The 21,226-nt window shown below is 38.4% G+C and overlaps 3 protein-coding genes and 1 long non-coding RNA gene across 6 annotated transcripts in view; 1 reads left to right on the top strand and 3 right to left on the bottom strand.

Moving 5' to 3' along the window:
* Positions 1-1,713, bottom strand: part of LOC135089616 (glycerophosphocholine cholinephosphodiesterase ENPP6-like) — a 17,140-nt gene extending 15,427 nt beyond the window's left edge. For both annotated transcript variants that reach the window (XR_010261561.1, XM_063985442.1), the window contains exon 1: positions 1,555-1,713. The gene's annotated coding sequence lies outside the window, so the exon portion shown is untranslated. The remainder of the gene's footprint in view (positions 1-1,554) is intronic.
* Positions 1,714-2,031: 318 nt separating this feature from the next.
* LOC135089620 (uncharacterized) lies at positions 2,032-13,530 on the bottom strand. The gene is made up of 3 exons (XR_010261562.1): positions 12,985-13,530; positions 2,990-3,082; positions 2,032-2,833 (listed from the first exon to the last, which is right to left on the bottom strand). It is a non-coding gene; the product is annotated as an uncharacterized LOC135089620 (long non-coding RNA).
* LOC135089618 (cytochrome c oxidase assembly factor 5-like) lies at positions 3,027-10,624 on the top strand. 2 transcript variants are annotated; one of them, XM_063985445.1, is made up of 4 exons: positions 3,027-3,575; positions 5,185-5,321; positions 10,217-10,318; positions 10,453-10,624. In XM_063985445.1, the coding sequence occupies exons 1-4, from the start codon at positions 3,347-3,349 to the stop codon at positions 10,492-10,494; spliced, it is 510 nt and encodes a 169-aa protein (XP_063841515.1). In that variant the 5' UTR covers positions 3,027-3,346; the 3' UTR covers positions 10,495-10,624. The 2 variants fall into 2 exon arrangements, with proteins under 2 accessions (XP_063841515.1, XP_063841516.1); XM_063985446.1 differs by lacking the exon at positions 3,027-3,575 and adding an exon at positions 3,654-3,729.
* A 333-nt stretch (positions 13,531-13,863) lies between the features above and the next one.
* LOC135089617 (pre-mRNA-splicing factor ISY1 homolog) lies at positions 13,864-21,226 on the bottom strand. Its single transcript, XM_063985444.1, has 7 exons — positions 21,079-21,226; positions 19,523-19,545; positions 18,824-18,987; positions 16,928-17,093; positions 16,378-16,565; positions 15,755-15,888; positions 13,864-14,370 (listed from the first exon to the last, which is right to left on the bottom strand). Exons 1-7 carry the CDS (start codon positions 21,079-21,081, stop codon positions 14,227-14,229), a joined length of 822 nt encoding a protein of 273 aa, XP_063841514.1. The 5' UTR covers positions 21,082-21,226; the 3' UTR covers positions 13,864-14,226.

Here is a 21,226-nt window from a genome sequence, read left to right as displayed (position 1 = left end):
AAGGGGAAGGAAGTGGAGGGAGACAGACAGACGGGAGAGAGGGACCGAGATAACAAGGCTGGAGGTCACCATTCCTTGCCGCTCCACGCCTTCCTCTGCCATACTGGCGATCAGATAGAAGGTTGTGAAATGATAAATGTTAAAAGAATCTTCCTATTGAGGATAGATTAAAAACTTTACATAAGCAGAAAATTAAAGCAATAGAACGGTAGTTTAAGGGATTAGAACGGTCACCCTTTTTAGGAACAGGCTGAATGTAGGCCAACTTCCTGCAAGAAGGAAAGGTAGATGTTGACTGACAAAGTTGAAAGAGTTTGACTAGGCAAGATGCAAGCACGGAGGCGCAGTTTCGGAAAACAACAGGAGGGACCCCATCAGGTCCATAAGCCTTCCGAGGGTTTATTTAGGCCAGCGAGGGCATGGAAAACATCATTGCGAAGAATTTCAATAGGTAGCATGAAGTAGTCAGAGGGTGGAAGAAAGGAAAGAACAAGCCCTAAATCATCCAAGATAGAGTTTTTTTTGTAAAGGTTTGAAGAGTTCAGCTTTAGAGATAGATATGATAGCAGTGGTGCCATCTGGTTGAAATAAAGGAGGGAGGAAAGAAGAAACAAAGTTAGTGGAGATGTTTTTGGCTAGGTGCCAAAAGTCACGAGGGGAGTTAGATCTTGAAAGATTTTTCGAGGTTTTTTGCTTTTTTTTTTTTTTTTAGCTAGTTGGACTTGGCATGGTACCGGACAGAAATATAAAGCGCATGAGATTCTGGTGATGGAAGGATGATGGTTGGAAAACTGTGGAACATGTGTATGGAGCCTTGCGATCGTCAGCGTAGTGGTGGTGGGAGCTGTGTAGGCAGGAGTTGAACAGCATGGATGTTGAGGTTTGTGAATGCTGTCTTCAATGAGTGCACATAAAGTGTGTTGGCAAGAGAACCATGCCCAAGGCCAAGTTTTGGATTTTCATAGATTGTTATGCCTCAAGTATAATATATATATATATATATATATATATATATATATATATATATATATATATATATATATATATATATATATATATATATATATATATATATGATGTAGACATTCGTGGGCACAGCGTGGACGTAATATGATGCTGTAGGAGTTGTACTTTATCTTTCTTCCCTTTTTTTTTTTTTTTAGTGGGGAGAGATGAGTTTTTGTTTTATATTCTATGAAAACAATGTTTGCTTTCTCCTTAGTAAAGTCTGTTGGAGAGGAATTTACGTCTTTATCAAAATATCAGTGCAAACCCGATCAATGAATTTTATTTCCATCCGCAAACCAACACCGCGAAATTTCTAATCAGCGCTCCATTTACATGAAAAATTAAAACTCCCCGATGTACATGCAGTATCCAATGAAACTGAAACTGAAACTGAACACACACACACACACACACACACACACACACAGAATGACGCTGCTTTGGAAGGCTTGCAACATTTATCTTTTTTTTTTTCTACAGAAGTTGCATATTAAGTATGATCATAACCCATAAATACATTATATTTCTTAAACTAACATAACTAACCTTAACGCTCAAGCTTAGGTTTGTAACAGTTCAGACGTCAGCAAGGCAGTGTGTCACAGGTGCACACCACCGAGCAGTAGCTGTGGCACGGATAAATGTTGACTCAATTGTGATCCAGCCCGCCGCACCTGTTGCTCTTGTCGTACAGCGCTCCCCGAGTGTCTGATGGAAGTGCTGTTTGTTTCTCATCACGTGCAATCACAAGTTCTGTATGAATGCACTGATTGTTTCCATGCGTATAAATATACTTGCTAATGTAATACTACGTTAGTCCCCCCTTATCTTAAGGAATATTCATAATTTTAGTGGCTAATATGTTAAGTAGCAATACTGACTTGATTTACATCAAATAGAAATTAAATATATTTGATGCTAGTAGTAAAAGTTATATAGAAAGAATGGAATGTCATACGTCTGGCAATTAATTCTCTCTCTCTCTCTCTCTCTCTCTCTCTCTCTCTCTCTCTCTCTCTCTCTCTCTCTGACAAAATGGTGCAAATATATACGTATCGTACTAAATTAAGTTCAAAGTAGAAGAGATATATTCTATCCACGGAGGTCGCCATGGATGGAAGTATAATGATGTCATTAAAAGGCAACTCAGTCTACAGATGACTGTCGCAGTGAAGGAATACATGGTGAGAATGTGGCGTGCAAGATGCAGGTATTAGAGAGTTTTGTGACAGGTAAGGCTTCTTTTTTTTTCCACCCTTACAAGAAATACCTATATTAACTCTCCGACAAGTTAACATATGTAACAACTGCTCCCTGAAGGAAGAAATAGGATTATCTTCACTGGAAGACAAGAAGATAAAAGCTGAGCAATCCCACACAAAACACTTCATGCTTTCTCCAATAACAACTTGCTAAAACAGCTCTCACCCCACAAATTAGAAACAATAAAGTCAAGTGGCTCGAAACAGCTAACAAATACCTACAAACACTTAACATAAACATTCATCAACTTTGTAACACTCCACCATAAGAATTATTTTGAACACAAAATGTGCGCAAGGGAGACAGGAGATACAAGAGAAACATTTATACTTAATATAACATACAAAACAGACAGACAAAAATAATACAAAAAATACAAAACAAGCAGACAAAACAAATGGATAACAAAGTGTGTTCGGTTACAGAAAGAAGAGATGAAAAGAAGGCAAGGTTAGCAAACTTAATATATCCAGTAACAAGGAGTTAATTAGAAATATTAATTGATTGGTATTACCTTTTGGGAGTGTTGTGTCACCAGCAGTCTTATAAGGGGCACATGTTACTGAAATCAACAAGGAGATACAAGAATGACATGGAGTGTACAAACAGTTATTAGGAACAACAGGGTACAGAGACAACAACACTGAGTAGAGAAGTAGAAGCGGAAGGACACATGATTTTAGAAGAATATTGTATGCACGGTAAAGATGAGACCTACGACATAGCTGCGCGTGGCATCAGCGCTTATCTCCGTCTTCTTGATCCTTCAGTTTGTGGTATCTGTCCCAGGGCCACAGTGACGTCCATGTTACTAGAAAGGAACGACATTACCAGCATCAGAAATCCTAGAATACTGCAGAAATCTCAGAATATAGTGAAAAGGAACTAGGTACAGTAAAGAAAATAAGATAAATTCAGTTTACAGAACTACCTCAAAGGTGCCCGCATAACACAAGAGGTGGACATTCAAGCACAAAAATAAGGTGAACAGATTCAACGATACATAAACATTCGTTTTTTTTTTTTTTTTTTTTTTAAGAGAAACAGGAAGCAGGACAAACTTCCTGATGAAAATATGAAACAACAGAAAGCAGCAACAATAACGACGACGACGACATCACCACCAACACGACCGCTACCACCACTTCCAAAAACAACAACAACAACAACACTACCACTTTGCCAATCGCCACAAAACAAGTACAGACAAACAGAAGCAAAGATCACCAAATATAGGGCGCCGTTGCAGGGGCTGACGCTCGACCACTGCTACTTGGCTGCCGCTCCTGCTGCTCTCAATCAAGGTATAAACACTGCCCCGTCCCTTTCATAATAGTTCAAACGTACCTCGGTCAAATTTCAGGTAACTATAGCCTTAAGAAAGAGAAGGATAGAAGATGGTAAAACAGCTATCCGCTCTAAGCTACAATGCTGATAGTGGCAACACCAATTTGGCAAGTAATGTAAACTTGTGATTACTGTGTTTAAAAGAACCCTGTTATCAGTTGGATTACTCTCACCATGTCATGTGCTATCGGGATACATTTCTGGAACTCACTGCCAGATTCTGTATTTCCTATTGTCCCTGGCCTCTTTCAGCTGGGAAGTTTCAAGACATTTCTCCGAATAGTATTTGGCCTAGCTTTGGAGTGTCGTTTTTAGGGACTAGCATTTTCAGCAAGCCTTTTTTCCAGTTATGTTGCCCTAGACTAGAACTCCTATTACATAAAAAAAAAAAAAAAATCAATCAACGCCAATATGTGTGTGTGTGTGTGTGTGTGTGTGTGTGAGGGGCACTGGTCTAGAGAGAGAAAGCCAAGATTCCATCTCCCTAAAGAAAGGTCAAAAGGGATTATTCAGAATTGGAGGATAAGTGTATTGAAACCTCCCTCATGAATGAGTTCAAGTCATAGGAAGGAGGAAGTACAGGAGCAAGCTAGGAGTTCCAGGATTTATCAGAAAAAGATTGAGAATACTAGTTAACTCTTCCATTAGAGAGGACAGAGTAGAGAAAAAAGTAGTAAGTCTTGTGCAGCAAGGCCACCAGAGGAGGGGAGGTATGCAGTTAGCAAGATCAGAAGAGAATTTAGCATGAAAATAGCAATAGTAACTGGCACTAGTGTCGACATGGGGTCCCTGGTTGGCTGGGCCACATCTGGCAGGCCTGAGTTGCTAGTTGTGTATTTTCCTTGCAGTGTTACCAGGTCAGGTAAGGATACTACTCTCTCTCTCTCTCTCTCTTCACAGACCACACATCAACACGACAGCTATAGTGTGTGTGTAAGAGAGAGAGAGAGAGAGAGAGAGAGAGAGAGAGAGAGAGAGAGAGAGAGAGAGAGAGAGTAGTAGTAGTAGTAGTAGTAGTAGTAGTAGTAGTAGTAGTAGTAGTAGTAGTAGTAGTATCCTCGCTTGACCTGGTAACACTGGAAGGAAAATACACAACTGCCAACTCAGACCTGCCAGACACAGCCCAGCCAGCTGGGGACCCCATGTCAACACTAGTGCCTAGTAACTAACCTAATTTATAGAATTTAGCATGAAATAGCAGTAGTAACTAACCTGATTTAACTGATAATTTTGCACTTTGGTTGTGCATTCCATTTCAGTTATTATTTTGAATTAACTTCTTCCATCAATACTTAATTTAGCTTTTTACTCAGTTTCCTTTATTTATTGATTCAAATTACTGCAGTAGAATTTTGATTGATCATGACCAGAATCATATGCACAATATCCTTACCAGGATTATGAATTGGCATGAAAGACTCACTTGCAAATTAATTTACTCGACCATTTTTCAGTCAGTATGCTGCCGACCACATTCCATGCTTTTGTTTGCCCAAAGAGAAATTTGTAACCAGCAGAGCAAGGTAGATTTTATGAAAAATCTTAATACTGTTCTTATATTTAAAGGAAAGGAGCTGCTTATTGGCTTGCCATCAGCAATGAAGTACTATGAAGAGGTCCAGGAGCAAGATGACAAGCGTCCATGTGCTGGTCTGAGAGCAGACCTCAAGGCTTGTCTCCTAGCAACAGATTGTGTGAGACTGGTGAGTGGCCAGATCTTATGGTGCCACAGTGCAGGGAACACATTCACCTCTAGTTTGTCATTGCAATTCATGATAAACTTTTTAATTTATCTATTTATTTTATTTTATTTTCTATTATTCTTTATTTATTATTATTATTATTTTTTTTTTTATTTATTTATTTTTTTATTATTATTTATTTATTCAATTCTTTATTTATTCTAGCATTATTATCATTATATATATATATATATATATATATATATATATATATATATATATATATATAGATAGATAGATAGATAGATAGATAGATAGATAGATAGATAGATATATATATATATATATCTTATCATTAAACCCAGCTGTGACCTCACTGAACGTTTCCCTTTGTGTCTCACAACACAAGGGGGTAGTCACAGCCTGCCCTCTAAAGACAACTCTCTTCCTCCACACAAAACTACAAGCACCTAATAACACACACACCCTTCACTCCATAAATTTTAAAATCATGGCGACTCCTACACCAGCCTCGGAGTCCCCATCTGGGGAGGGGACCATAAATGTCCCCAGGTCGGACTGCCTTTCCGTCGACGACCCTAAGTGTCTTGACACCCCCCTCAACTTTTTCTTCATTAACTTCTGCAACATTCGCGGTCTAAGATCTAATTTTCAATCTGTAGAACACCACCTCTCCTCTTCTAAACCTCATCTTCTTTTCCTCACTGAAACTCAGGTGTCTGAGGCAACTGACAGTAGCCCCTTTTCTGTTCCCTCCTACTTTCTCTATCCTCATTTTCGATCCAAAGCTGGATGCTGCGTTTATGTGCGCAATGACTTAACCTGCTCTCGTGCCCACGCTCTTGAATCTTCCGAGTTTTCCACCATCTGGCTACGACTACAGAGTCATTCTCATACTAAATTTATCTGTGCTGTATACCTCTCTCCTAACTCCTCTGACTATAAGAAATTCTTTGACTACTTAACTTCCAAAGTGGAGCACATTCTGACCCTCTCCCCTTTTGCAGAGATCTCCATTCTTGGAGACTTCAATGTTCACCACCAGCTTTGGCTTTCCTCTCCCTTCACTGACCATCCTGGTGAACTAGCCTACAACTTTGCTATCCTCCATGACCTAGAGCAATTGGTGCAACACCCTACTCGTATTCCTGACCGTCTTGGAGATACGCCCAACATTCTTGACCTTTTCCTGACCTCTAATCCTTCTGCTTATGCTGTCACCCTTTCTTCTCCGTTGGGCTCCTCCGATCACAATCTCATATCTTTATCTTGTCCTATCACTCCAATCCCTCCTCAGGATCCCCCAAAGCGAAGGTGCCTCTGGCGTTTTGCCTCTGCTAGTTGGGGGGACCTGAGGCGGTATTTTTCTGATTTTCCTTGGAATGACTACTGCTTCCGTGTCAGAGACCCGTCTTTGTGTGCTGAGCGCATAACAGAGGTGATAGTGTCTGGCATGGAGGCGTACATTCCTCACTCTTTTTCTCGTCCTAAACCTTCTAAACCTTGGTTTAACACAGCTTGTTCTCGTGCTATACATGATAGAGAGGTGGCCCACAAAAGGTACTTAAGCCTTCCTTCACCGGTATCTCATGCACTTTATATTTCTGCCCGGAACCATGCCAAGTCTGTTCTCCAACTAGCCAAAAACTCCTTCATTAACAGAAAATGTCAAAACCTTTCAAGATCTAACTCCCCTCGTGATTTCTGGCATCTAGCCAAAAATATCTCCAATAACTTTGCTTCTTCTTCTTTCCCTCCTCTACTTCAACCAGATGGCACCACTGCTATCACATCTATTTCTAAAGCTGAACTCTTTGCTCAAACCTTTGCTAGAAACTCTACCTTGGACGATTCTGGGCTTGTTCCTCCCTCTCCTCCACCCTCTGACTACTTCATGCCTCGTATTAAAATTCTTCGTAATGATGTTTTCCATGCCCTCGCTGGCCTAAACCCTCAGAAGGCTTATGGACCTGATGGGGTCCCTCCTATTGTTCTCCGAAACTGTGCCTCCGTGCTTGCACCTTGCCTAGTCAAACTCTTTCAGCTCTGTCTGTCAACATCTACCTTTCCTTCTTGCTGGAAGTTTGCCTACATTCAACCTGTTCCTAAAAAGGGTGACCGCTCTAATCCCTCAAACTACCGTCCTATTGCTTTAATTTCCTGCTTATCTAAAGTTTTTGAATCTATCCTCAACAGGAAGATTCTTAAACATCTATCACTTCACAACCTTCTATCTGATCGCCAGTATGGGTTCCGTCAAGGCCGCTCTACTGGTGATCTTCTGGCTTTCCTTACTGAGTCTTGGTCATCCTCTTTTAGAGACTTTGGTGAAACTTTTGCTGTTGCCTTGGACATATCAAAAGCCTTTGATAGAGTCTGGCACAAAGCTTTGATTTCCAAACTACCCTCCTACGGTTTCTATCCTTCTCTCTGTAACTTCATCTCAAGTTTCCTTTCTGACCGTTCTATTGCTGCTGTGGTAGACGGTCACTGTTCTTCTCCTAAATCTATTAACAGTGGTGTTCCTCAGGGTTCTGTCCTGTCACCCACTCTCTTCTTATTATTCATTAATGATCTTCTAAACCAAACTTCTTGTCCTATCCACTCCTATGCTGATGATACCACCCTGCACTTTTCCACGTCTTTTCATAGACGTCCAACCCTTCAGGAGGTAAACATATCACGCAGGGAAGCCACAGAACGCCTGACTTCTGATCTTTCTAAAATTTCTGATTGGGGCAGAGCAAACTTGGTATTGTTCAATGCCTCAAAAACTCAATTCCTCCATCTATCAACTCGACACAATCTTCCAGACAACTATCCCCTCTTCTTCAATGACACTCAACTATCCCCCTCTTCTACACTGAACATCCTTGGTCTGTCCTTTACTTATAATCTGAACTGGAAACTTCACATCTCATCTCTAGCTAAAACAGCTTCTATGAAGTTAGGTGTTCTGAGACGTCTCCGCCAGTTTTTCTCACCCCCCCAGCTGCTAACTCTGTACAAGGGCCTTATCCGTCCATGTATGGAGTATGCTTCACATGTCTGGGGGGGTTCCACTCATACTGCTGTTCTAGACAGGGTGGAATCAAAAGCTTTTCGTCTCATCAACTCCTCTCCTCTAACTGACTGTCTTCAGCCTCTCTCTCACCGCCGCAATGTTGCATCTCTAGCTGTCTTCTACCGCTATTTTCATGCTAACTGCTCTTCTGATCTTGCTAACTGCATGCCTCCCCTCCTTCCGCGGCCTCGCTGCACAAGACTTTCATCTTTCTCTCACTCCTATTCTGTCCACCTCTCTAACGCAAGAGTTAACCAGTATTCTCAATCATTCATCCCTTTCTCTGGTAAACTCTGGAATTCCTTGCCTGCTTCTGTATTTCCACCTTCCTATGACTTGAATTCCTTCAAGAGGGAGGTTTCAAGACACTTATCCACCAATTTTTGACCACTGCTTTGACCCTTTTAGGGACTGGCATTTCAGTGGGCATTTTTTTTTATTAGATTTTTGTTGCCCTTGGCCAGTATCCTTCCTACATAAAAAAAAAAAAAAAAAAAAAAAAATATATATATATATATATATATAGATAGATAGATAGATAGATAGATAGATAGATAGATAGATAGATATATATATATATATATATATATATATATATATATATATATATATATATATATATATATATATATATATATTTTTTTTTTTTTTTTTTATTATTTATTTATTTTTTTGTTTTGTTTTTGGTGTGTGTATGTTAATGGTGATTTATTAAATCATTACTAATTTTATGCCATGCATATTTAGCAAGTAATGAAAGCATCCACACAGCAATTAATTGGAGTTTCAGTACAGTTGATTAGTATAAAGCTTCAGGATTGAAGAAACAATGAGGATGCATGGTGGACAGATGAAATGAAAGAATTGACAAAAGATGGAAGTACATGTAAAGACTATTCATGAAGATCAGTGTTCTTGAGAAAATGAGGAACTAACTACATACTTAGCAAAGAAAATCTGCCAGACATTAGCATTCTGTATGCTGGGCCTAGCAGACATATTGCATGTCAGTGAGTGTCAGAGTCTGATATCATGTAATAAGAATATTATGTTATAATAATTGCAAAAAAAGTACTTAAAGACAACTCTGTGTAGAATATATTAGTCTGAGGAGGACCTTGGCTACCAGCTGCTCTCAGAGAAGGAAATTGCCCCATTTGTTTTGCAGCTCACATTCTGAATGCCAGTGATGAAGATGACAACAAGGAAGTGTACACTTTCCTCAAACTCTCCATGGCATGTGTTTATGTTTGTTAACTTCTCATGAGAAGTAGTCTCTGAGAATACACAATGAAGAACAGCACTGCCATCCATGAATTCTTCTTGTCTATAATACAAACCATCACTTGCATCATGTCAGAAGCTGAGGGAGTAAGGGAGGAAGGATTGACCTTTAAAGCTAAACAGGACATGGTCATGCTAGATTTGATTCTTATACTCATAGTACATGTGTTTCTCCTTACGTATATACTTTAAACAATGATGCATGGGCTTACACATATATTTAAAAAAATTCAGTTTCATTTTTGCAAAGGAATGTCTTGAGTGTACTGTAATTCTTTGTTATATTTCCATAACTCAAATAGTAAAATAGGAAGTTCTGAAATACTTGAGCCATTACTGTAACCATCAAAATTAATAATCTTGTTGGGATTGCAGTATATTAAATAACTTTTGCTGAGTTTGTGATGTGCATTATATTTTAAATTCACATATTTTTAAACACAAAATGGAGACTGGTATACTTATATAGGACACTACTGATCAATGTTAGAATTAGGAGAGCCAGTTGTTCCTTATTCATGAATGCAGTGTGACTTGTTTCTTTCAGCACCGTAAGACTCCACGAGAATGCCTGCTCACCAATGACCCATCCATCCCTCAGGAATGCTATGCTCTTCGCACAACATTCTTCGAATGCAAGCGATCTCTGGTAATTCAGGCCATTTAGAAAATGTTCAATAGCCTGTAAAACATTAAACCTATCTTTAACTTTTCCTTCACCAATTAGTTGTCAGACATACTCAGTGAAAACAGCTATTAATTTATATATTTCTTTTCCACCAGCTGGATACAAGGCAGAGGTTTCGTGGACGAAAAGGCTACTGATTAGATTGATCTCCAGTAAACTGCATCCAGTATACTGTGAGCTTTTTGAAAATGCTTATTGTTTATATAATCTAGATTTTTATGTATAATTATTGTAAAGAGTTAGTGTTTAAGCAAAGTGTAGTGTGAAGATATGTTTTTCTCTCTCCTTTGTGTACAAAAGTATGTGAATTGACTAATGATGAGGTTGTTTGCCTTATATGTTGACATCATTAATACAGTGGAACCTCAGTTACTGAACACCTCCCTTTTCAAACAATTAGATTTTTTTTTTAACTTTGAACTCATTATTCAGTTGTGGTACCATAATTTGGTTCTAGAACAGTTACTTTATTTCAAATATTAAAAGACATAGCAAAAACTGCCATTTACCACTAATTTATAGGTTCTATAAATATCTACTTCATTTTTATATATTTGGAAAAACACAGAGTATAAGACAGTAATTCAATCTTTGAAATAAGGTAAATGTCATCCTGTTGAAAAGCCTCGATGTAAACGAACAGTTTTCAGCACTCGGGAGTAATTCTCAGCCACCTGTAGCTCTCTCAATGACCCCCAACACCATCACTACTGTACAACTGCATTTTCCCAGCAGTACCTTCATTTTGGCAGTAAGTGGATTGTTCCTCTCTGTGACCCTCTAAGGCTTCCCTCACTAGATTGGCCTAAACAGTTTAGTATCTTCTAAGTTCTGTGTCATGATTTATCCTTTCTAGATAAATCATTTGTGAGCTGAAGATGTTCTGAAGCAGCCATCTTGGCTGTGGGGAGCATCTGTCATAAGCTGCTAAGACAGTGTAGAATGGTGCCTGGGAATGGATTAATCCTTTTTACGTTGATTCCTATGGGGCAAGTGGTTTCAGTTTTCAAACATTGAGTTTTGAACAGCATTCAGAAACAAATTAAGTTTGAGAACCCAGGTTCCACTATATTCTGAAGGTGAGCAAGATGATCAATGACAATATACACTGCATCAAAGGAACATGATTCCCAGAACTATAGAAACTAGCAGTATATGGTGAAACAGAAGTGTGGTTAGTGAAAGTTGCAATCCACTTATTAAAATAGTACAGGTTGCATACCACTTATCTGGCCATTTGTAATCCAGTTCCATGACAAATTTAGATGTAATCTTTCATGAGCAAAATTTAAAATGTCCAGTCTGGTGGTACTGTATTAAGGACCTGGTGTTGTACAGAGTTGGTGGTGTTGGTTGCAGCATCAGCTGTAGGTATAACTTTATAATTACAAGGCATTCCTCCCTGTTTTTTTTTATTTCATTTATCATTATATTCCATTTGCATGTCACTTGTGTGCAATTTTTTGAGGTAAAGGAGCAGCACTCCATAAAATGCAATGAGACTGCACACAAACACAAAGAAGCCCAAATGACCAAGTTGATCTACATCTATCATTATGGTGCAGCAAGGTAGAGTAGAGGAAAACTTCCTGACAAAGGAAGCCAGTTATTGGTGTCTCAAGTGGACATTCCTATTGGAATGAGGATGAGAAGGCATCTATGGATGCCAGAATTTCAAGATGTATGATTTCCTGCTTGTGTATATGGTTTACAGACCAGCTACATCCTGTGTGTAATGTAGGGGTTGTAGGATGCTAGTATGCCTGGTTTATCAACACCTTAAAGGGAGATGAGCTCGGTGCACAGTTTTGCATCTTGTTAAGAAGGGGACAAGACAGCCACATAAGACATACTTCCTGACAGAGTGGACTTGTGCTGCATCGAGGTTTGTAATTCCTGAGGAGATGGGAAATGCGCCTAACATACTTCAACCTCCATACTACCTAATGGCTACCATCCTGAGACAGGTTGCATTTACACCAAGCAAACTGAAATGAATTAATTCATCAACACAATTCATGATTTGTCTTGATGTGCCACATTAACACCAATGGGAACAATTCACACCAAGCAATTCAAGTCTATTCACATCATGCTGAGTTGTGATGATTCAGTCACTGCTATGCTTGGACCCATTTTCTCATCTTTGAAGGCAGTGGAGCAGATGTCCTGATCATTGCAGTATGAGAGCAACATGCTACCTATGATCCCTGTGATCCTGTGCAGTGATACTGGGATGCCACAGCTGCTTTATAACCCAGATTGGCAGTTTAATCCTACTGCCTCTAATGAAACAAGTGCTGCCTGCTGACAGCAGTGACATAAGACAGAAATTAATTCTTTCATAAGCTCTTTTTGGCACTATACCAAATACAGTTATTGGATTGACCAACAGCCATCCCATACACCATCATCATCTCAAATTGGTGATAATAATTCTGAGTATAGTTATCTCTGATAGTTTATCATGAAGTAGAACATAACAGTTACTGTATTCACAACCAGAAATATATATATATATATATATATATATATATATATATATATATATATATATATATATATATATATATATATATATATATATATATATATATATATATATTTTACAAAAATTCCCTTCTTACCTTGGGGTAAAGGCCATCCTTTTTTCAGTTCCAACTGCATGTTGGTAATCAGTATTCTGCTTTCTTATGGAGGAAGATCCAGTGAACACCAACATCCTAAAAATAACATTTTTCTGGATTATTCACCAAATCAGAGAACAAATATCCAAAGCTCCCAAATTAGTCTTTTAACATTAACTTCATGCACTAATATTCATATTCAGATGCCTACTTCTGCACTGCCTCAACCACAGCAACAGTGCTATTTCAGTGAACATATATATCCATACTCCTCAAAGATTGCCTCAGTGATGACTCGCTCAGCCTTCAGGAACGGTGCTGATTCAGTCAAATGATTACGTATGAATTGGATCTTTTCAGTTCCCTTAATGTAAAGGCAGCCTTTATGAAGTACTGGTATTGCTCACCTGAAAGCCAAAGACCACCAATAGTGTTTTTTCCCAGGCAAGATCATCTGTCTCTCTCTCTCTCTCTCTCAAACAAAAATAGTTGAGGCAATGTGAGATCAAGCAGAGTTACCTTGTTGATATGATTTGCCTTCCTAAAAACAGAACATTAGCTATTTCATAGGTAACCAGGGAGGCCAGGGAACAGCCTCTGTTTGAAAGTGGAGGCTATACATACCTGTGATTTCCAGTTCAAGATTGTCAACAGTCACGGCTCCTTTGTAGGGACAAGGATTTTTCACAAATGACATTGGGCTGACATTACTATCAGTTGTATCATCAATGTAAAAACCACAAACCATGAAGTACTATAGTAAGACAAAACACATCACTCCAGCTGCATGTTGATTGCTTAGTGTCTTTAATGCTTAAAAGAAAATGAATATGCTATAACTTACCTGTCCTTAAGAGGATCTTACAGAAAAATATAATATACCATAAAAAATATTTATAGATTATAAGTAGTACAAAGGAGAATTCAAGGTAAGCTTTTTTTTTTTTTTTTTTTTTACTGATTGGTAGATCAGAGAGTAAATATGTTGAAAGTTTGTTTTCCATAGCTATGAGTTTCACTCATAACTAACCTTCAGGTAACCTAATTATTATCCCTGCTTCTCATAATAATTTAAAGAATGAAAAGAATGAAATGACCAAAAAGTGAAGATATTTACAGTGGAATAAAAAAGCTTAACCATTATGTACAATCACTAAAAATAGAAAAGGAGTAAGAATTATGCAGATGGAAAACAGCACAAAAGCTGTCTACAAGGATAATAACATGGATAAATGAACAATCTCAGTCTCCTAGGAAGGTTTCTAAAAGCTCTCGCTTTTTACGTTCAACCAGGGCTGCCTCAATGTCTGCCTGGCTTGGGATGTTGGGGACGTGGGCCATGAAGCGTGCCACCTCTGACCTCTCGTCTGTTTCATCAGGAGAGATCTAGAGAGGAAAATGGGAAATTCAACTTGTTATATTTCTTAACCTTTTTCCCCTAGTAAGTCTTGTATGGAGAGAGAGAAAAAAAAAGTATTTAAACATAACTATCTTTCCATATACCAGGCCAGTAATCCCACATGGGATGGCCCAGACAAAGCACCACACTCATATACATATCACTCACACTCTTACCCACCGGCCCCTGGTGTAAAGGGATTGTCTTGTAGACCACTGTAGAGCTTATGAATAGCACAGCAAGCCCTGACAGCATACAATGGTTTATCCCTATCCCTTTAAAATCATGCAAGCATGGTCTTTAATGGGATGGCCAATACCAATGCATTACTGTCAGCTGTCACAGGCCTATTAGCTAATATTTTCTCCATCTTTAGGCACAAAACAATATTCCAAGAAAAAGAACTATTTTTGGAGACAAATTTTGGTGTGTTTTGAATTAATATGATAACCATTTCTCTAAAGCACAACATTTTTTTTTTTTTTACAGGCAAGGAAAAAACTGTCAGATAAATTCCAATCTAACACAAAAAACAGTGTCACTCTTGAAGCATTGTATTGACTGGCTGTTGTCAGTTATATTTTTTGCTCATGAGTGTAGTTTAATTATCATCTCTGAGTAGTCACAACTGTTCCTTCAACCACAATGTATATATATTTCAACTCACATGTTTTAAACTAACAGTGCATATATATATTATGTGCAGTGGACTTTTGCAAAGTCCACTGCACATAATATATGCACCAACAGAACATAAATGAGACCATACAATAGCACTCCAAAGATTTAGGATCTGGTAATTTGTTCACAAAATTTGAGTAGTTTATAAAAAAAAAGTAAATTACATAAAATATAAAAAAATAACTTAAATAGTAAACACTGTTGAGTTCACCCAGGGAAGTTCCTAAGCTCAGCATAACGCCCACACTTATATCCCAATAAACCAGACTTAAGTTCCAATGAACTGAATTCAGAATCTCAGAGAATGAAATAACTTTCCAATAATATAAACTTCCATTCTGATAAATTAACTGTCAACATATCATAAGTCTCGATATCGTAAAGGTAACTTGGGCACTTGAGTCTATGCTGTGTTGGATAAATTACTGGTTATTTCACCTACTTGTGCAATCATACATTTTCCAGTCAGCAATGGTCAGCAGTGAATTTTCTTATAGAAAGCAAGAAATACTTTTTTTTTCATTCAGGGACTGATTTACTTTTCCAATAAGAATATTAAAAACTGAAATTTGTGTCTTGGAACCCAGCCTGGCAAATTATCACGGTGCTGTGATATTTGTACCTATCAGTATTTCATAAGTATTTCAGTTTTGGAGTATACGTGAAATTATGTTCTTGTATCTTTCTTACCTGTTCACCTTCACTTTCCTCATCCTCATCTTCCTCCTCTATTCTGATTGGATCTGCTGTTTCTTCCTGATCTTCATTTTTACTCATGGCTGCCAATTTTTTATTCTTGTATTCTCTGATGGCTGCTTTGATGGCTGTGGATTTTTTAAAATTGTGCCATTTGACAATGTTAACTGCATCGTAATATGGACTAATAGAAAAAAGATAACATAATTTCAAACAAGGACAAGTTTAGGAAAATCCAATGGCATAACAGTACTAAATCATAAGTAACATTCCTTATTGCTGACCACACACTACATCAGTGTCTCACCTCAGTGCATTACATGGGTGACATTACTCAATGACTAAATATCCTGACTTAAAAGAAGACATGCAGACTATAGCCAGGTTTGCTTTGGAGATGTTTTGTGTCTATAAGAAATCTATTGGTGAATTACATATATTTAATAATGTAATTCACTAAGGAATTTTATTATGGACACAAAACATCTCCAAGGCAAACTTGGCATTACAAATGTAACTTATTTTTAACACTTGTTTTACAAATACTCAAAACATTGTTGTAGGATATAATTGTGAACAAAGCATGGTTAAGAATAAAAATTTCCAACAACACAAACCTTTTTTTTCCTCAAGTCGCTCCAAAGGAATAAGTACTCCATCATCGTCGTCTCGGTAACCATAATAATCAGCATCAATATCTTTCATTAGCTCTCCTCTGGTTTTGCGTGGTGGAGGTGGTGGTTCCTGCTCAAACAGCTCCCTCACACCCGGAAGGTCTTTGGCAGCTCCAAAATACATGTAGCCTCTGTGGGATGGCAACAAGAGAAAAAATAGAGCCAAAACACTTGACACTGAGACTTCTCACATTTGAGATGTAATGCTTTCAATCTCCAGTTGACAACAAATATGCAGATGCGCATTATCTACTTTAGTGGGCTAAGCAGTTACACTCAGAATCCAGTTGCTAATAAAGACCTCTAGCACTGCCGAGAGAGAGAGAGAGAGAGAGAGAGAGAGAGAGAGAGAGAGAGAGAGAGAGAGAGAGAGAGAGAGAGAGAGAGAGAGAGAGAGAGAGAGAGAGAGAGAGAGAGAGAGAGAGAGAGAGAGAGAGAGAGAGAGAGAGAGAGAGAGAGAGAGAGAGAGAAAGCATAACTAAATCAAACACACCTGTTGCCTGGTGCCTCCTGTCCATCCATATCTGTCATTTTGGGGCCAACACGACCATAATCTGGGCCACCAAGCTCTTTGATGCGTACCTCCCAGTGGCCCTTCTCTCTCAGCAACTTGTTGATCTCATCATTGAGATCCCGAATCCGAAACTCACCCAAACCAGCTGGGGGGAAAAAAAAAAATGAGATTGTATGAAGGTATGAGGGACAGCTCAATGACTGGATGAAGTGGAAAAAGAATGAGGTCGATGGAAAATGTTGTTGGTCAATGTAGGAAGATGGATCTATAGTTGCCATACAGTGCAACATCTTAACCTAATAAAAGCTGTGTGTGTATGCACCACCACCACCACCATCAGAGGGAGATCAACAATGGTAGTGACAGTGGTGACCAAACAGTGGTGACACATAAGTGACTATATGCTAGTTTGTTGTGACTTTATGGCAGCTGCCAACCATGGATGACAAAAGCAAAGGCTTTTCTTTCTTTTTCTTTTTGTTTTTGTTTTTTTGTAGGAGGGTCACCAACCAAGGGTCACACAATCCAATAAAAAAAAATGGCCCACTGAGATGCCAGTGCCTGAACAGAGTCCAAAGCAGTAATTAAAAATTGAAGGATTAGTCTTTTGAAACCTCCCTTGTCATGGAGCTCAAGTCACAGGAAGGTGGAAATACAGAAGCAGGCAGAGAGTTCCAGAGTTTACCAGAGAAAGGGATGAATGACTGAGAATACTGGGTAACTCTTACATTAAAGAGCTGGGCAGAACAGGAGTGAGAGAAAGAAGAAACTCTTGTGCAGTGATGCCATGGGAGGAGGGGAGGCATGCAGTTAGCATGAAAGCAGTAGAAGATAGCAAGAGATGCAACATTGTGGTAATGAGAAAGAAGCTGAAGACAGTCAGTTAGAGGAGAGGAGTTGATGAGATGAAAAGCTTTTGATTCCACCCTGTCTAGAAGAGTGGTAAGAGTGGGAGAGGAGTTGATGAGAAGAAAAGCTTTTGATTCCACTCTGTCCAGAAGAGCGGTACAAGTGGAACTCCCCCAGACACATGAAGCATACTCCATACATGAGCGGATAAGGCCCCTGTACAGAATTAGCAGCTGGAAGGGTGAGAAAAACTGACAGAGATGTCTCAGAATGCCTAATTTCATAGAAGCTGTTTTAGCTAGAGATGAGATGTGAAGTTTCTAGTTTAGATTATAAGTAAAGGACTGACTGAGGATGTTCAGTGTAAAAGAGGGGGACAGTTGAGTGTCATTGAAGAAGAAGAAGGGATAGTTGTTTGGAAGTTTGTGTTGAGTTGATATATGGAGGAATTGAGTTTTTTGAGGCATTGAACAATACTAAGTTTGCTCTGCCCCAATCATAATTTTTAGAGAGATCAGAAGTCAGGCATTCTGTGGCTTCCCTGTGTGAACTGTTTACTAAAATTGTGACTAGTGTTAAATTACATTACCCTTAAGAGTTTCTGTTAACTCCCATCTCTACCAAGTAATTATTGGGAAATCACCATAGTGAAGAAGGATCTACAAATAAAGATTCATTATGATAATAGAGGACACTCGTGTAAGCATTCAACATAGCTAGTTCTTACTCTTTTAGCATTACTATTCATTCTTTCCCTCTTCTCCACTCATGACAAGGATACCATACCATTTATCACTAGAAATACTGTTAGAGACATAAATTAATACTCATGATTAGTATAATTATCATACCATTTACCACTAGAAATACTGTTAGAGACAAAAATTAATACTCATGATTATGGTACTCTACAAAAACACTATAATTATTTTCATGCCATAACTTGCTGGATAAAAATAAATAAATAAACAGAGGTAAAGGCTTCCTGTCACTCAGTGAAAACACTCCTAAGCTCTAATAACACACCATTCTGTATCTGGGAGACTTTCCTAGCCACCTCTGAGATCACCTGGTTCCTCCACTTCTCAGCCTCTCGCAGGTCCTCACACTCAGAGGCCAAGTATGGACGGCGAGATTTCTGCTGCTGAGCCCCACCCTCCTGTGCTGCACGCCACCGTGCCAGAGTTGTCCTGTTAAGTTAATGGAGAGGTTAAGTTCAATGAGCTGTGAGATATGTATAATTATGCAGCCTAAGGGAATTGTCATCAGAGGGTGAGGCTATTCACATATATATTTTGTTTGATAACTTTATTAAGCTTTCAGTAGTCTCCAGAGAAAGGATGCATTCAAAACCAACAGTATCAAGTTCTAATAGATCAGATTCTTGTTAATAATAAAAAGGAAGTGTGATACTGTTACTGGACTAGAGAATGAGAGATAAAACCAAGATCAAGTTTAGTGTTGCATGTTATCACTTTGTGATGCTCACAAACCAAGTATATTTCTTAACTTCCCATTAAATAATTTGACAAACCATCTTTCATAGTAGCATTAAACATCCATCTTACAGTACTCTCTTCAATAAACTACACATCCATCTTCAGTAAGATCTGGTCTCTCGATGTATCATTCCACATTTTACCAAGTACCAGGTACTACAACATGTCACATTTACAATTTACAATAATTGCAAGAAGACATTCAACAAAAATGTCAGATACTTACATTGCCTTTTCTGCATTTCTTGCCTGCAAGGTAACAATAAAATAAAAATTAGATGATTGTTTTAAAAGAGGAAAACATGCTAACCTGTCTCCAAATCTGCTTTTTGGTCATTTATTTTCTAAATCATGACTAATCTCTGCTATTTTCTTTCTTACTTGAACAAGAGACTGCAAGGGCTTCCAAAAACTTCATAAAAATTATGCCTAATCTCTGCTCTCTAAATAGTACTGTTGGGGCACGCCAGTGGGAGCTGGCCAATAGATGGTGTCAGACAGCAGTGGCCAACAAGCTCTCAGTCCTTGAACTGCCCTACTGGCAAGGACAAAAGGGTGGAGGTGGTAAATGATGCAAGAAGTTTCTCCATATGTACTGACTGCAGTGGAGAGCAGAGCATTCTTAATTCCAGTAATGAAAAAATCTCCAATTCTTGCTCATTTTAAACCCTACTTGATCCTGGATCAATGCCCAATTCTAATTCCTTGCTAAGACCCACTTTCCACAATGGCCTGAATGGCCTATATGGATTGTGTAAACATCTGAAATGTAAACGCCTCAAATGTTACAAGGGAAATATGGGAAATTGTACTTCTCGAAGTCAGTACTCTGATCGGTAAATTTTTACAAAAGAACCAAACTGCATTTTGAATACAAAACTATGATTTATTTATTTATTTATTATTTTTTAGACGATTTTGAGCATAAAGCCTATTGGAAATACTTCATTTTGCCTTTTCTCCCCTCATCCCCTGCAAACTTTGAGACTCATTGGGAAGCAGGGTTTATAGGCAAGAACACAAGAGTGGTCACTTTAGGGTATCTGAATGGAGATTATCGCTTAATAGAAAGCAAGACTTGGCCTAACCTAACATAATCTGACCTAACCTGACAACCTAACATGATCTAATCTAGCCTAATCTAACCTGACCTGACCTAACCTGACTTAATCTGACCTGGCCTAACCTAACCTATATCATAAAAACAAAATTTGTGAACGAAAACTTCAATACAGTAAGTTTCTCAGTATCCATAGAGGTAGTCAAAAACAACACTCCTAAATATATAGAGCATTATGATACTCTCATAAAAATAATACTCTCTAATCTTCAGGATATAATAAAGACGTTGTATAAGACAGCTAAACTTAACAACTTCTATTCAAATTTCAATCAGCTTCCTAACCAGCCAGTGTAATGTCTCTGACAGCTTCCCTAACAAACATACATCAGGAAATCACGGCAAAGGGTGTGTGTTTCTGTCCCATGGATCATACCTGCAAATAGGTTTACTCGTACATCAATTTTCCACTAGTTTAAAAAACCCAAAAGCCTACTGATCCCCCAAAATGAGAATCGGGGCAAGTTACACAATCAGCGAGGCCTACTCTTGGGTAATGTTGCCCCTTTGTATAATAGTAATATGCTCAATATGTAGACTGGGGAAAAATTTATACCTATCCTTTCTTTCAACAACTGTCAACACAATGAATGAATCTCATCGTACTAACCATTTGTATGTTCTTTCTGAGGAAATAATATCAAGAATACGGAACTACTTACCATTTTTAGGGGATATAAAAACTGGGCTTCTTAACAAAAATAAAGTGCAGGTAACAGCAACACAGGTCACAGTCCTACAAGCCACTACAGTCAAGCGTGCACCATATACACTGTTGTAGTTAGAGCTGGAGGGATGCACGCCTAAACT

The sequence above is a fragment of the Scylla paramamosain genome, chromosome 33, assembly GCF_035594125.1.
Source record: "Scylla paramamosain isolate STU-SP2022 chromosome 33, ASM3559412v1, whole genome shotgun sequence".
Lineage (NCBI taxonomy): Eukaryota > Metazoa > Arthropoda > Malacostraca > Decapoda > Portunidae > Scylla > Scylla paramamosain.
Note: the sequence above shows the minus strand (reverse complement) of the source record. Positions and strands in the feature narration are given on the sequence as shown.

What these genes read in the sequence shown, in the direction of transcription:
- LOC135089618 (XM_063985445.1), top strand. Translation starts at nt 3,347, where the DNA reads ATGAAACAACAGAAAGCAGCAACAATAACGACGACGACGACATCACCA. An exon ending in TCCTGCTGCTCTCAATCAAG is followed by an intron (nt 3,576 to 5,184) that starts GTATAAACACTG and finishes TTATATTTAAAG; the next exon opens with GAAAGGAGCTGCTTATTGGC. An exon ending in CAACAGATTGTGTGAGACTG is followed by an intron (nt 5,322 to 10,216) that starts GTGAGTGGCCAG and finishes TGTTTCTTTCAG; the next exon opens with CACCGTAAGACTCCACGAGA.
- LOC135089617 (XM_063985444.1), bottom strand. An exon ending in GCGACTTGAGGAAAAAAAAG is followed by an intron (nt 15,889 to 16,377) that starts GTTTGTGTTGTT and finishes AAAAATCCACAG; the next exon opens with CCATCAAAGCAGCCATCAGA. An exon ending in AGGAAAGTGAAGGTGAACAG is followed by an intron (nt 14,371 to 15,754) that starts GTAAGAAAGATA and finishes TTTCCTCTCTAG; the next exon opens with ATCTCTCCTGATGAAACAGA.